The 14,152-nt window shown below is 50.9% G+C and overlaps 1 protein-coding gene across 2 annotated transcripts in view; it reads left to right on the forward strand.

Annotated features, from left to right (window-relative positions):
- The window catches only part of Vsig10 (V-set and immunoglobulin domain containing 10), a 31,171-nt gene extending 19,153 nt beyond the window's left edge, over positions 1-12,018 (forward strand). Inside the window, exons 5-9 of one of the 2 annotated variants that reach the window (XM_075981876.1) lie at positions 3,919-4,212; positions 4,989-5,099; positions 6,731-6,746; positions 8,310-8,536; positions 9,894-12,018. In XM_075981876.1, coding sequence (XP_075837991.1) covers positions 3,919-4,212; positions 4,989-5,099; positions 6,731-6,746; positions 8,310-8,536; positions 9,894-9,949 — 704 coding nt within the window. In that variant the 3' untranslated portion in view covers positions 9,950-12,018. The remainder of the gene's footprint in view (positions 1-3,918; positions 4,213-4,988; positions 5,100-6,730; positions 6,747-8,309; positions 8,537-9,893) is intronic. The other variant, XR_012911502.1, reaches the window with a different exon arrangement.
- Positions 12,019-14,152: the final 2,134 nt, after the last annotated feature.

A 14,152-nucleotide genomic window follows, 5' to 3' on the forward strand; every position in this document is an offset into this window, starting at 1 on the left:
AGGGTGCAGTTCTCTTCTCAAGAATGTGCTGGGGCGGGGTCTCAGCCAGAAGACTCAGAAGTCAGGGTGCTGAATGGATGAGAAGATACACTCCACAGGAGCCAATTTCGCATACAGGGCGAGCTGTCTCCTCCCCACATGGGACCACCCCCCTCTGTGGGGCTCCAGCATGTGTCTCAGTGTCCAACCCTCTGTGGGGCTCCAGCATGTGTCTCAGTGTCCACCCCTCTGTGGGGCTCCAGCATGTGTCTCAGTGTCCAACCCTCTGTGGGGCTCCAGCATGTGTCTCAGTGTCCACCCCTCTGTGGGGCTCCAGCATGTGTCTCAGTGTCCACCCCCCTCTGTGGGGCTCCAGCATGTGTCTCAGTGTCCAACCCTCTGTGGGGCTCCAGCATGTGTCTCAGTGTCCACCCCTCTGTGGGGCTCCAGCATGTGTCTCAGTGTCCACCCCCCTCTGTGGGGCTCCAGCATGTGTCTCAGTGTCCACCCCCCTCTGTGGGGCTCCAGCATGTGTCTCAGTGTCCACCCCCCTCTGTGGGGCTCCAGCATGTGTCTCAGTGTCCACCCCCCCCTCTGTGGGGCTCCAGCATGTGTCTCAGTGTGTCCACCCCTCTGTGGGGCTCCAGCATGTGTCTCAGTGTCCACCCCCCTCTGTGGGGCTCCAGCATGTGTCTCAGTGTCCAACCCTCTGTGGGGCTCCAGCATGTGTCTCAGTGTCCACCCCCCTCTGTGGGGCTCCAGCATGTGTCTCAGTGTCCACCCCCCCCTCTGTGGGGCTCCAGCATGTGTCTCAGTGTGTCCACCCCTCTGTGGGGCTCCAGCATGTGTCTCAGTGTCCACCCCCCTCTGTGGGGCTCCAGCATGTGTCTCAGTGTCCAACCCTCTGTGGGGCTCCAGCATGTGTCTCAGTGTCCACCCCTCTGTGGGGCTCCAGCATGTGTCTCAGTGTCCACCCCCCTCTGTGGGGCTCCAGCATGTGTCTCAGTGTCCACCCCCCTCTGTGGGGCTCCAGCATGTGTCTCAGTGTCCACCCCCCTCTGTGGGGCTCCAGCATGTGTCTCAGTGTCCACCCCCCCCTCTGTGGGGCTCCAGCATGTGTCTCAGTGTGTCCACCCCTCTGTGGGGCTCCAGCATGTGTCTCAGTGTCCACCCCCCTCTGTGGGGCTCCAGCATGTGTCTCAGTGTCCAACCCTCTGTGGGGCTCCAGCATGTGTCTCAGTGTCCACCCCCCTCTGTGGGGCTCCAGCATGTGTCTCAGTGTCCACCCCCCTCTGTGGGGCTCCAGCATGTGTCTCAGTGTCCACCCCCCTCTGTGGGGCTCCAGCATGTGTCTCAGTGTGTCCACCCCCCCCTCTGTGGGGCTCCAGCATGTGTCTCAGTGTCCACCCCCCCCCTCTGTGGGGCTCCAGCATGTGTCTCAGTGTCCACCCCCCCCCTCTGTGGGGCTCCAGCATGTGTCTCAGTGTCCACCCCCCCCCTGTGGGGCTCCAGCATGTGTCTCAGTGTTTACCCCCCTCTGTGGGGCTCCAGCATGTGTCTCAGTGTCCACCCCTCTGTGGGGCTCCAGCATGTGTCTCAGTGTCCACCCCTCTGTGGGGCTCCAGCATGTGTCTCAGTGTTTACCCCCCTCTGTGGGGCTCCAGCATGTGTCTCAGTGTCCACCCCTCTGTGGGGCTCCAGCATGTGTCTCAGTGTCCACCCCCCCCCTCTGTGGGGCTCCAGCATGTGTCTCAGTGTGTCCACCACCCACTTTGCTGAGAGACCCAGTGATAGAAGAGGGGCTAAGCCGGGCAGGAGTGACCCTTTCTTCGTAGGACCTAGCCTTTGGAGTTGCTTGGTCTGTCTTCTGGAACATTCTATCTCTTAGCAACATTCCTGAAGCCCATGCTCAAGGGGAGTGGGGAGAATCATCAGGCTCCCTGTTCTCTTTTGGTTTTGTCCAGTAGATGAAACCCCAGCTCTCCCACACAGAGGTCCTTCCACTGACACCCCCACCCCTGTCCCAGCCCCAAACCCTGTCTCTTGAGAGCTTAAAAGGAAACCAAGGCTAAGGGTAGAACAGCCCTTGCTTAGTCTGAGTGAGGCCATGGATTCTGTGCCCAGCACCCGCTGCACTTTCTTCCCCCCAAAAAAGAGGGGCTTGCTATATTATCAGGTTGGTTCTGAGTTCCTGGGCTCAAGTGCCTCCCAGCCTCAACCTCCAAAACAGTGGGACCACAGACAAGAGCCGCCATTGTCTGCTGCAGGTCCATTTGTTGAAGAAGGTAGTTTATACTTGGGGTGAAGGACCACCCTTGCCCACCCATCAGGTGAAGGCCCCCACATCCGTTTCACTGGTGATCTCCATGCGCCCCAATCTTTTGTAATCTTTCCCCCCTCTCCTAGTCCATTGCATCCTCTCAGATAAACTCTTTGGTTTTTTGAGACAGGGTTTCTCTGTGTAGCTCTGGCTGTCCTGGAACTGCTCTGTAGACCAGGCTGGCCTTGAACTCAGAGATCCACCTGCCTCTGCCTCCTGAGCGGGACATGGTAGCATATGCCTTTAAAGCCAACCACTTGGGAGGCAGAGGCAAGTAGATATACGAGTTCCAGGCCAGCCTGTTCTACATAGTAAATTCCAGGCTAGCCAGGGGCTACATAGTGAGACCCTGTCTCAAACAAAACAAACCAAAAAAGGAAGGGAGGGAGGGAAAGAGGGAAGGAGGGAAAGATGGAGGGAAAGAAAGATGGCTCAGTGGTTAAGAGTGCTTTCTGCTCATAGAGGATCCAAACCCTTTGTAAGGTTCCAGATCCCAGCCCATTTGTCAGGTGACTTAAAATTCCAGAGGAATCTGATGCCTCTGGCCTTTGATAGCACTCGTATATAAGCACATATCCCCCACTACCCCCTCCCCCGCCCCAACCATGCACATACCACATACACATAATTAAAAATAAAAGTTCACACTCCAAACAGAAGAGGGAATCTGGGTGTGGTAACATGCTCATAATCCTTACACTAAGGGGAGGGTAAAGGCAAGGAGTAGGCGTTCAAAGCCAGCCTCAGTTACATAGCAAGTTTCAAGGAACACCCTGAGCTACATGAACCCTGTTTCAAAAAACAAAACCTCACAGAACCACCTGCAGTGAAAGAAGGTTGGGCTCACTGAAGCATCCAAAAGGAGCCAGCTCTGTTAGCGCCCTGACTTTTAGCTCTGTCATAGAGCTTGGGTCTCGGGGTCCCTGGTCGTCAGCCTGTTTGGGTTCACCAGAGCTGATTTGGTGTTGCCTGGAAAACCTCACAACCCAGCAGTCTTCCGAGTCCTAGGAAAAGTGGGACAGTGGTCACCCTGTGTCCTCTCATTTAACTTGTGTGACTGAGCAGGCTGTGTTAGCACTCAGGCGGTAGTGGTGCACGCCTTTAATCCCAGCGCAAAAGGATCTCTGAGTTCGAGAACAACCTGGTCTACAGAGTGAGCTTCACGACAGGCTCCATAGCTACTGGGAAACCCTGTCTCAAAAAAAAACCAAAACAAACAAAATAAGGCAAGCCCTTCTTGCCCGTCTCTGCTCTCACCCAGAGGCCGCCTCTGCTTCTCCCTGCCTTTCTTTCACGTGAGCTCTGTTGCATGGTGTGACGTTGTGATACCCCCTGGCTCCCACCCGCCAAGGTTGCCTTCCACTGTTAAACTATTAGACGTCTCTTGGCTTTCTTCGTGCCTTACTTTTCTTCTCTACAAAATGGGAATAATCTTGAGACTCTTTTGAGACTGAGTTGGGCTCTTTGTACACAGTAAGTACCCAATAGGAGGCAGGCTTTATCCAGAGGACCAGGCAAGATGTGGGAATTAGGAGCATTGGTTGTTTCGGTGGGTAAAATAGGCCATGGCTTGAATCTCCTGAAACATTTGCCTCTGTTTACCCTCTTCCCACCCCCAGCGAGCCCCTCACTTGTTTCTCAGCCTATGAAAACTTGCTTCATGGGGGGCAACGTGACGCTCACCTGCCAAGTGACAGGCGCCAACCCATCTGCCAAGATCCAGTGGCTGAGGAACCTCACACAGCCCAAGGGGGCCATCCAGCCCAGCGATCACTATCACATTACCCAGCATGGCCAGGGCTCGTCCCTCACCATCTACAACTGCTCCCAGGACCTGGATGAGGGCTTCTACTTCTGCCGGGCCGAGAACCTTGTGGGGGTGAGGGCTGTAGACATCTGGCTGAGTGTGAAAGGTAGGTGCCGAGGGTGGCCCTGAAAACTTAAGAGCCTCAGAGCACCTGACACCACTGAGGGGGGAGGCCTCGGGGCCTCCCTTCACGTAGGCCATGGCCAATTGAAGACGCCATATCCATTTGCCTATGGCTTGACAAGGTGGCTGAGAAAATTAGCATCCGATCCCGGAAGCACTGACGTATGCCTAGGACACAGAACAATTTGCTCCTGTCTCTCACTGAAGATGTGTGTGAGAGCATGCATATATAACTATGCATGCACATATGTGTACACTCACCCATGTGTATAGTGAATTGTAACAGGAAAGTGAATTCATAGTTCTATTTATAATGTATATGGAACTCCCTGTGGGGGCAGGGCAAGTCCTAGAAGTCATTATTAACAATTTTTATATATGAAGACACAAAAGCCCAGGGTCCCATCTCCTTCACCCTGTAAACTGGGTGTGGTGGCACCTGCCTGAAATCCCAGCATTCGGGAGGTGGAGGTTCAAGGTCATCCCACTGATGGAGCCTGTTTGCCACAGCTCTAACTCCCACCCTCACTTGCTGTGGCCTTGGCGACAGTCCCGACGTCTGCCCCACACAGCGCCCCTTAACTTTGCAGTCCTCTTTCATGCCGCTGCTTCTTGACTTCTGAAAGTATCTCCGCCTGAGGCTGGTTTTGGAGTGGTCACAGGGACATGAACCAAGACAGGCCAAGAAGCAGATTGGGGCTGAAGAGGGGAGGTTTTGTATGACCAAATGAAAGAGCTTGAGGTGTGATCTCTTTACAGAACCTCTGAATGTCGGGGGCATCGTGGCGACGGTGGTGAGCCTCCTCCTGCTGGGACTGGCTATTGTTGCAGGGCTTATGCTGTATTATAGTCCTGTGTTCTGCTGGAAAGGTAAGAGCCCCTTGGTCCCCCTGCTTCTCTTTCAGACTTCAAAAAAAAGCTGTGGGTGGGCTGGAGAGATGGCTCAGCAGTTAGGAGAACTGCCTGCTCTTCCAGAGGACCCAGGTTCAATTCCCAGCAACCACATGGCAGGTCACAGTTGTCTGATGCTTCAGTTTCAGGGGATCCAGTGCCCTCTTTTGGTCTCCTTGGATACCAGGCATGTATGTGGTACACAGACATATATGCAGGCAAACACTCATATCCATAAAAATAAATAATAATTTAAAAAGCTGTGTGTAGGAAGAAAACTCCATGCCCAGCTTCCATTTATTGCCTTAGCCTATAGTGCTTCATTGTAGCAATGTGTATAATAATGAGGTCCCTAAGTATCATCCCCACACATTCAGAATGTTTCTCACTTGTTCATCTTTTATCAGTGTTAGTTTTTTTAAAAAAATCTTTAATTATATATTTATTATTTTCTCTGTGTATATGTTGTATGCACAGGAATGTGTGGGTGTAAGCACCCACGTGTGTCTATGTAGAAGTCAGCAGACCCTGGGGTGGCTTCTGTAGGGTAAAAGGGCCAGCCAAAGAAGCCCACCCTGGCTCTGAAAACAGAGCCAGCCAAAGAAATTCTTTAGCCCCAGACCCAGAACCAAAGAAATACACCATGACCCTGAAACCTGGGCCAAAGAAACACACTTTGGCCCTAGAGTCAGAGTCAGTGAAAGAAATATGCCCTGGCCTCAAAACCAGAGCCAAAAAGCTAAAAAAAGACCAGAAAAAGAAACAGAGATTGGCCCTGAAACCAAGCTACTCGGATGTAACCAATTCCCACCCTGCAAATGTTCTCCCTGGAAAAACTCTGCCCCTAAGAAGCCCTGTATAAGCCCTGTGCCTGTTCAGTTTGCTGCTGCTCTTTTTCCACCCTGGTAGAGGCAGCCACTCTCCTGGATTCTTCCCTCCCAAGAAATCTCTTGAATGAAGTTTGGGTGAAGACCTTCTTTGGTGGGAGCAGAGACAGCTGAGGGGGGCAGTAACACTTTCACTGGGGAAACTTTCCCCTAGCAGAGTGGAGTTGTTACACTTCCCGGCCCCAAGCTGAACTGTAACAATTTCAGCAGAGCTGTTACATTGGGGAAACCTTCCTTAGAGCAGAGCTGTGAGCTGTTGCTCTCTGTGACCGGTGCTATTCCCTGGCTCCTGACTGCCAGAGTGCTCTCCCATCCCAGCTGTAACACTCAGTATTTCCTGGCCCCGGCTGCCAGAATACATTTCCATCCAAGCTGTAGCCCTTAGTATTCCTTGGCTCCCAACTGCCGGGATCCCTTTCCATCAGAGCTGCAAGGCTTACAACCTCCTCTATCACTCTGCCTCACTGGCTTGGGACAGGGTCTCCATGTACTGGATGCTCTCTTCCCTTTGGCTAGGCTGTCTGACCAGCAAGCTCTTAGGCTCCACCTTTCTCTCCCCACCTAGTGTTGGGGTTCTGGGTACATACAACCATGCATCTGAATTTGACCTCAGGTCCTCATACTATTGAGTCATCTCCTCAGCCATTGCTGGTTTGATTGACAGCTCTGATGAGACTTAAATGATGCACATGATGCTTAATTTTGTTTCTTTTCTCTCTTCAGCAGGGAGCACTTTCAGGTGAGTGTTCTTAGGGCTCTAATCCAAAGCCCACTGCCATCATTTCTTATCACTGCTGCTTTCATAAGAACAATAATAGTTACTCTGATAGGACCAACCATGTCCCTGACCTTGGGCTTCCCTAGGCATTGTGGGAAACTCCCCATCTTGGTGACATCCTGAGGTGGGTGTGTACATGTGTCTGTTTTACTGATGAGAAGGTGGAGAGACCCAATGGAGTGATTAGGATCTGCCAGTGAATCCAGGAAGCAGATGGTAGGGTCTGCCCTCTGACCTGGGTCTGATGGATTCCAGAGTCCTGTGCTCCATTACAGTGGCAACCTATGGGTTGGGCATGATGAAACATGTGTGTACCCATGAGCCAGGTTACCCAGGCATTTGCTTTATTTCATTTTCTAAAAAGAGCAAAAGGAAGACCAAGTCTTAAGCTCATGGAATGTGTTAGAAGACAAGTTTCAACATGCCCAGAAGTCCCCACCGTCACACGAGAGGGAAAAGTAAACAAATAGAATTTGTATATTTTACTTCCCAAGGTGATGCTGGGCAGTAGAAAAAATTCTTCTTTATGATCTGTAGAAAGTAGGTCTTTTTTTTTTTTTCATATTTCTCACAATGGAGTCTCATTGTTCCAGAACCATCTTTCATGGGAAACCATTCACTTTGCCACTCTGTTGTTGAGGGCCACTGTCCCAGCAAATTTATCATTCCCAGGCTTTTTCACAAGGCGATACCAGTGTGGCATTGTGGAAAGTTACTGGAACCGTGACCCCGGGCCCCAGTTGCTGTTCCCAGTTTCTGTATGGAATATTCCTGATCCTCTGAGCCTTTGTCCCCTCCATGCATCTCACCGAGGGTGTGAGGAGGGTGAATTGTGGGTGCAGTGGTGGTTGTCGTGGGTAGCTAAAGTATACCTTCCCTCTGTAAGAAGCGTGTAGGTGGGTGAGGCAGGCTGCGGCACAGTGAGCCAAGCGCAGTCCCACACCAAGTTGTTGGGCATAGAACTCAGATGCAGGTAGAGAGTAGAAGACCCAACCAGACGATCAGGAGAGATCTTCAAGAGTGAGACAGAAATAAGGGCATTTTAGGACAGAACCAGCTTTGTTTTTATTTTCCTTTTTTTTTTTTTCTTTAGAGAAGGTTCCTAGGTATCCTGGGCTGGCTTCAAATTCACTATGGTGACCAAAGATGACTTTGAACTTTGGATCCTCATGTGCCCACCTCCCAAGTGCTGGAACTGTGGGCATACCCCACAATGCATACATACTAGGCAAGCACTCCAGCTACTGAGCTACACTCCCAGCTCAGAATGCAGCATTGCTACACCCCCAGTGTTGAGAAACACAGTGCCAGATGCCCAGGACAGCATATAAACAAATACCTTACAAAAGATATGGCCACAATCTTTCACCAACTGTGGCTGCATCTCTTCCTGAAGTTACAACCTCACTCTCATGACCAAGCCATGCTGACTGCGTGAAGAGGACTGCAAGGAGTCTGGTGGTGTCTGGGGCTTGAGTTGAGATAGATGACATCCTGATTATTTTTTTCTCCTTTGGAAATTAGGGGGCAGGACATGGGTGACGTCATGGTTTTGGTGGATTCCGAAGGGGAAGACGAGGAGGAGGAGGAGGAGGAGGAGGACAGGGAAGACATTGGGGAGGAAGAGCAGGAGACAAATGAGAGCGAGGAGTTGCCGAAAAAGACGTACAAGCATGGACACATCCACAGAGTGACTGCACTGGTCAATGGGAACTTAGACCGCATGGGGAACGGACTCCAGGAGCTGCACGGTAAGCTTGCCTGCCTTCTAGATGCTCAGACCCGTGGCATCAGCTTCCTGGGAGGTGTCTCTGAGGAGCAGGAAGTGAGCTAGCTCAGGTTTAGTCTAGAACCTGAAACTCCATGCTAGGTTGAGTACTCCATCCCCAAAACAAAGCATGTCACAGCCTGATGTGTCAGCGTAGTTGAGCTTTATCTCATGCCTGAGATTATTTTAAATGTTGTATAAAATGAGGCTGGCAAGATGGCTAAACGGGTAAATGTTCTTGCTGCCAGGCCTCGGCGACCTGAGTTCAGCCTCTAGTACAAAGAGTGGATTCACCCCTCAGAGTTGTCCTCTGACTGACTTCCACCCACCCCCACTAAATAACCCATAAAATTTTTTGCAATTACCTACAAATGACCTATTTAAGGAAACTATAAAATAATCAGAGTTCATGTTTAGACTTGGGCCCCCATCCCATGGATTCTCATTCTATACATGCAAATTACCCACAATGTGAAGTCCATATCACTTCTGGTCCCGAGCATTTAGTGTAAGATTATCAACATGTATTAACTACCAGCACAGAGAAGAAACATCCAACAAAGTACGTGGGGGAAGACACAGTATGGGGATTGTTGAATAGGAAAGAAAGCCCTGTATTATCCGTGAGTGGGTAGCTAGCTAAGACCAGCAGGCTAAATGCATAAAAATCGGGGTGGGGGAGGAATTAAAATGGAAGTAAAATTTACCTAGTTCTGAGAGAAAGACCACGGAGTGCTGTGCTCAAGTTCTGATGGTTGGTTGGTACATTTAAAAATCCTGAGACCAGCAGGCGGTGGTGGCTCACACCTTTAGTCCCAGTACTGGGGAGTCAGAGGCTGGCGGATCTCTGTGAGTTTAGAGAGACCCTGAAAAACAAACAGAAATCTCAAGACCTTGAAAGAAGACCAGAGCTGGGAGGGGTAGTTTGGTTGGGGGCCCTGTGTGGAAGAAGTGGCCCTGAGGCAGATCTCCCAGGGCAGTTGAGGAGAGAGGTCATTTGTGCTTGAGGCAGGAGCTTGTTGAGTGACAAGCATCGGGCTTTGTCTAGGTTCTGAATTCAGAGAACAGGTGTGGTTGTGCTGGCCAGCACTTGGGAAACAGAGGCAGGAGGATCAAAAATTGAATTATCCTTGGCTACATAGTGAGTTTGGGACCAGTCTGGGCTACATGAGACCCTGTCTCCAACAACACAAACTAGAACAAAGGAGATTGTTATGTACCCTACCTCCTCCATAAAATCCAATTCTGTGGCTCACAAGTCACCAACATGACAGGAGACAGATGGTAAAACCCCCCTTGATGTTGAGATATTTGGTTCCATCTCTTTTGCCCCTGAACAGATGACGGTGATGAAGAGCTAAGTGACACTGTTCAGGAGGAAGACAAGCCCGTTTGATGAAGATAGTTCACTGTTAATGGGTCGTGCAAGTTCATTCCGTCTTGACTGCCCTCTCCCTGCCGCCTGGGAGCTTGCATTATGACCGCTGGGCTTTCCCAGCATAGGCTGTCATCTCTCCTCCCATCTTCTCCCACTGACTTCATGTGATGTGAAAGGCACTTGGAAGGAGCAGCTCATGAAGGGCAAAGCTACAGTGGTGTCTAAGGTGCCCCTTTGCTGTGACACCCAGCTCTACCCATGTTAATTCACTGGGACAGACACTGATGGGGGGCACTCACTTGGTGTCTGTGCGCCATGCCACTATTCAGGGTGTGCAACCAGCTTGCCCAATACAAAGGGGAATGTGGTGGTGGGGCTTTTTTTTTTAAAGTCACTCTTGAGGTGAGGAGCCAGGCCCTTTCCAGAGAGGAGGCAGCTGAATTAGACAAAGGGGGTCACACAATGAGGCTTCTTTCTTGTTGCTTCCCCATCTAGAACAACCATGAAACAGTACCACTTCTGAAGCTCCTGAGAACGAAGGAGATAGTAGTATAGGGTGTAAAGGTGTTTGGAGGATGCTCAGTAGAGTTGCTGTTGGGGCCAGCTCTGCCCACCCCAGCTATTCTTTTTGTCCTAGAGAGGGACACACACCGTTCCTTCTAGCCTTCTGTGTCACAGAAGTGGGAATGTATGTTCTCTTCCTACTTACTAGGATGATGCGCTGATTGAAGACAGTAAATTTCAAAAGAAAATAGTGGGTGATGAGTTTAGCTCGGGACAGCTAAGTTCTGGGGATTTTTTAAAAATTTCATCTAAATATTATGAAGTCAGGGATCTTCTAAAGGTGCAATAGGTATGTGCTAGCTATGAGAAATCTGACTTGGAATTTGCACTCTGTACTTGTGCACATCCTGCCAGACAGGACAAGGTCTAGGGCTTTAAGGACTTTGTAACTCCGGGACCCAGGAGTCCTGAGGAGCTGGTTAGCAGAAATACTGCAAGGTGCAGGAGGGGCTGGCTGCTCTGAACTGAAGCCACTGCCTGTGTGGCCAGTCTGAGCTCCGGGAAGTTCAGCTGGCTCTGAATTTGAGTCCTTGGGAATGGCGGTGAAGAAGTGCAGTTCTCTTGCTTCATGATCCATGGTACCTCATGCACTGGATCACTCCAGTCTGTCATTTCACGATGGGATACTCAGGGTGCCTTCAGTCCTAGAAGCTGGCCTCTCCTTTGTGGTCTGATGATAGAACTTCTGAGTTTCTGTGACTCAGAGGCAACTTTAAAAGAGGAGACGCTAGCTAGAGGGGAAGTTGTAGCTGGGAACATGGTGAATGTTTTGCCAGATTCCCCGGGTGCTTCCCACAGCTTCCTCTTCTGCACACACCTGGCAGTAGGAAATATTTGAGGGTTTTCCACCAGCAAATGGGAGCTTCAAGGGCTTGGTGCCAAATGCTGTTATGAAGCCCTGACCAGTTATCATTGTCACTTTTATTATCAGCCTGTGTGCACATTTATAAAATGGCAAATCAATTAATAGCCAGGCACTAAAGGGCTTCATGTTTGAAGGATTTGTGAAAAATTGGAGACCTCACCCCCTTCTTCCTTAACACAATCCATACCCAGATCTCAAGGCATATGGACAATGGGTTACAGACTTTGTATGGGGAAGTCCATTTTGTGCATTGACCTTAACAAACAAACAAACAAACAAACAAACGTATCTGCAAGTATCAGTTAACTCAGGAGATCCATTTGAACCAGGAAGAACACCCCTTCAGGGTTGCTGAAATCACACTGATCCCTCAACCCCAGCAGACATGGAGAGGGCTCTGCAGCCCTGTGCTTTGGCATTGGCTCCACTCCTCACAGTTGTAGGAGCATGGGACTGTCATCCTTGGTGGGTACAACTTTGTACTCTAAGTGCCAATCAAATCTCTCAACACAGGACTTGCCAGCTGAAAAAAAAAAACAAACTGGAGGTGGCTTTGTGTGGTTGATCTTACCATTCAATAGGGGAAATTTGAAAAAAAAAATCAGTTTTAAGGTCATGAATTTTAAAGGATTTGGAATAAAGTTATTTTTTAAACAGATACTTCAGTGATCTTGATTTACACCTGACAAGTAAAGGATTGGGGGTTAGTTGTGCCCATAATCCCTGCACTTGGGAAGCTGAGGCAGGTTTGCTATGAGCTTGTGTCCAGTTTGGGCTACAGAAAGAGACTTTGTCTCAAAAAAAAAAAAAATCAATCAGGGCTCAACCCATAAAGGCATTTATTTGCAAGCCTGACAGAGAAAACCTAGTCCCAAAAGTTGTCCTCCGATGTCCCCATGCACACCATGGATTCCCTCACTTAGCTGCATACAAACACAAAATAAAGGAAAACCAAGGAAGAACAAAAATGACCTGGAAAAGAGCCAAGAAAGGTTGTTTCGTTTTTGTCATTCTTCCCACTTGACTTTCCATGACTTGTACACAGTGAATACTAAGTACAGGAAAGGGTGTGGCTTGCTGACAGAATGTTTACATGGGGGAGGTCCTAGGTTCAGTCTCCAGCACCTCAAAATAAAGACAAGAAAAACATTAAAATGAGAACCTAAAGACACCAAGAAATGGATATTTGAATGGAGAGATGGCTTAGTTTACTGAGAACCGGCTGCTCTTTGAGAGGATCTGGGTTCAATTCCCAGTACCCACGTCAGAGCTCATAATGTGTGTCAATCAGTTCCAGGGAATCCAACGTCCTCTTCTGGTCTACTTGGACACCAGGCACGCATGTGCAGACACAAGCAGGCAAAACACCACACAAACACATAATAAAATAACCATCTGGGAACGGTACCTTTGGCCTCCACAAGGATGTGTATTCTCACACGCAAGAATGAAAAGGAAATGGTAGAACTGGAGGAAACAAGGCAGGTTAAAGAGAACTGGAAGAGTAGTGGAAATGAGTCTGAAGAGTAGAACTGGGATCTAAGGAGATGGGAAGGACATCAGGGACAAAGAAAAAATGCCTTAGGGTGGAAGGGGGGCTGGTAAGAAAAAAAGGATGAGAGGGACAGGCAGTAGAAAACAAGAGGGAGGATGGATGGATGTGTCGGTGGTGGTTGTGGTCCTCAAACAGACAACTGGTAAACGGCGGGTTATTCCAGGAGACTGGGGAGAAATGGGTCATAGATGACAGTGTGCCCCGACTAAAAGGTAAGTCAAAGAGAAGCTTACAAAGGAAGAAGGCAGACAAGGTTTCGGACTCACAAAGCCTGTTAGAGCAACTTCTAAACCCACCATTTTTCCTTCCCCCGGCTCCACAATAAAAGAACCATGTGACTCAAATGGAAAGGAAATCGGGAGATTGAACTTTGAGAAAAGTCCAGTCTGGGAACAGGAAAAGGGACTTGAGCGACCCTGAGAGTGGGGGTGGTGACAGGGCACTACCTGGGACAACAATTAGAGCCCAAACGAGAAAACCCAAGGCCAGCTAACTGCAGGGACTAAAGCAACTACCCCTAATCCCACTTTCCTCTCAGCCAGTCAAGTTCGCGCCTGCTCCCTACCCTCCCAACCCCGCCGTTCAGGCCTTTGCCCTGGCCAGGGGTCCTTTAGCACCAGTCCCCCCGCCACACACACACCCCCCGTATCCGTCCGCCCTGCCCCAGCCCCCGGTCCCGGGTCCCTTCACCCTGCCTTCCCGCCTGCCTAACATTCCCACAGTCCCGGGTCCCTTTAGCTCGACGCTCCCCCCACTCCTACCCCCACCCCCGTCGCCGCCGCATTCCTTTCAGCTCTGCGTCAGTCCCCTGTCCCTGCGTTCCCTCCCGGCCTCACGCCCCCCCCCCCCGGCCTCGAGTCCCTTAACCCGGTGGTTCCCTAGCCCTGCGTCCCCTCAGCTCAACCTTCCCCCTGCCCGCGTCCCCTGCGCTGTGTTCCCCCTGCCCCGAGTCCTCTCCGCTCCACGTCCCTCAGCCCTACTTACCCCCCTCCCCGTAGCCTCGCGTCCCCTCCACTCAGCGTTTCCCGAGCCCCGCGTCCCCTCAGCTCAGGGTCCCCTGCGCTCAGCACTCCCCCTGCCCGCGTCCCCTGCGCTCAGCGTTCCCCCTGCCCCGCGTCCCCTGCGCTCAGCGTTCCCCCAGCCTCACGTTCCCCTCAGTCCCGCCGGCCCACCCGACGCCCCCGCAGCCTTGCGATCCCCTGCGCGCTCCCGGCCCCGCCCCCGCCGGCCGCCATGT

Source organism: Microtus pennsylvanicus, chromosome 1 (genome assembly GCF_037038515.1).
Source record: "Microtus pennsylvanicus isolate mMicPen1 chromosome 1, mMicPen1.hap1, whole genome shotgun sequence".
In the NCBI taxonomy this organism is placed as follows: Eukaryota; Metazoa; Chordata; class Mammalia; order Rodentia; family Cricetidae; genus Microtus; species Microtus pennsylvanicus.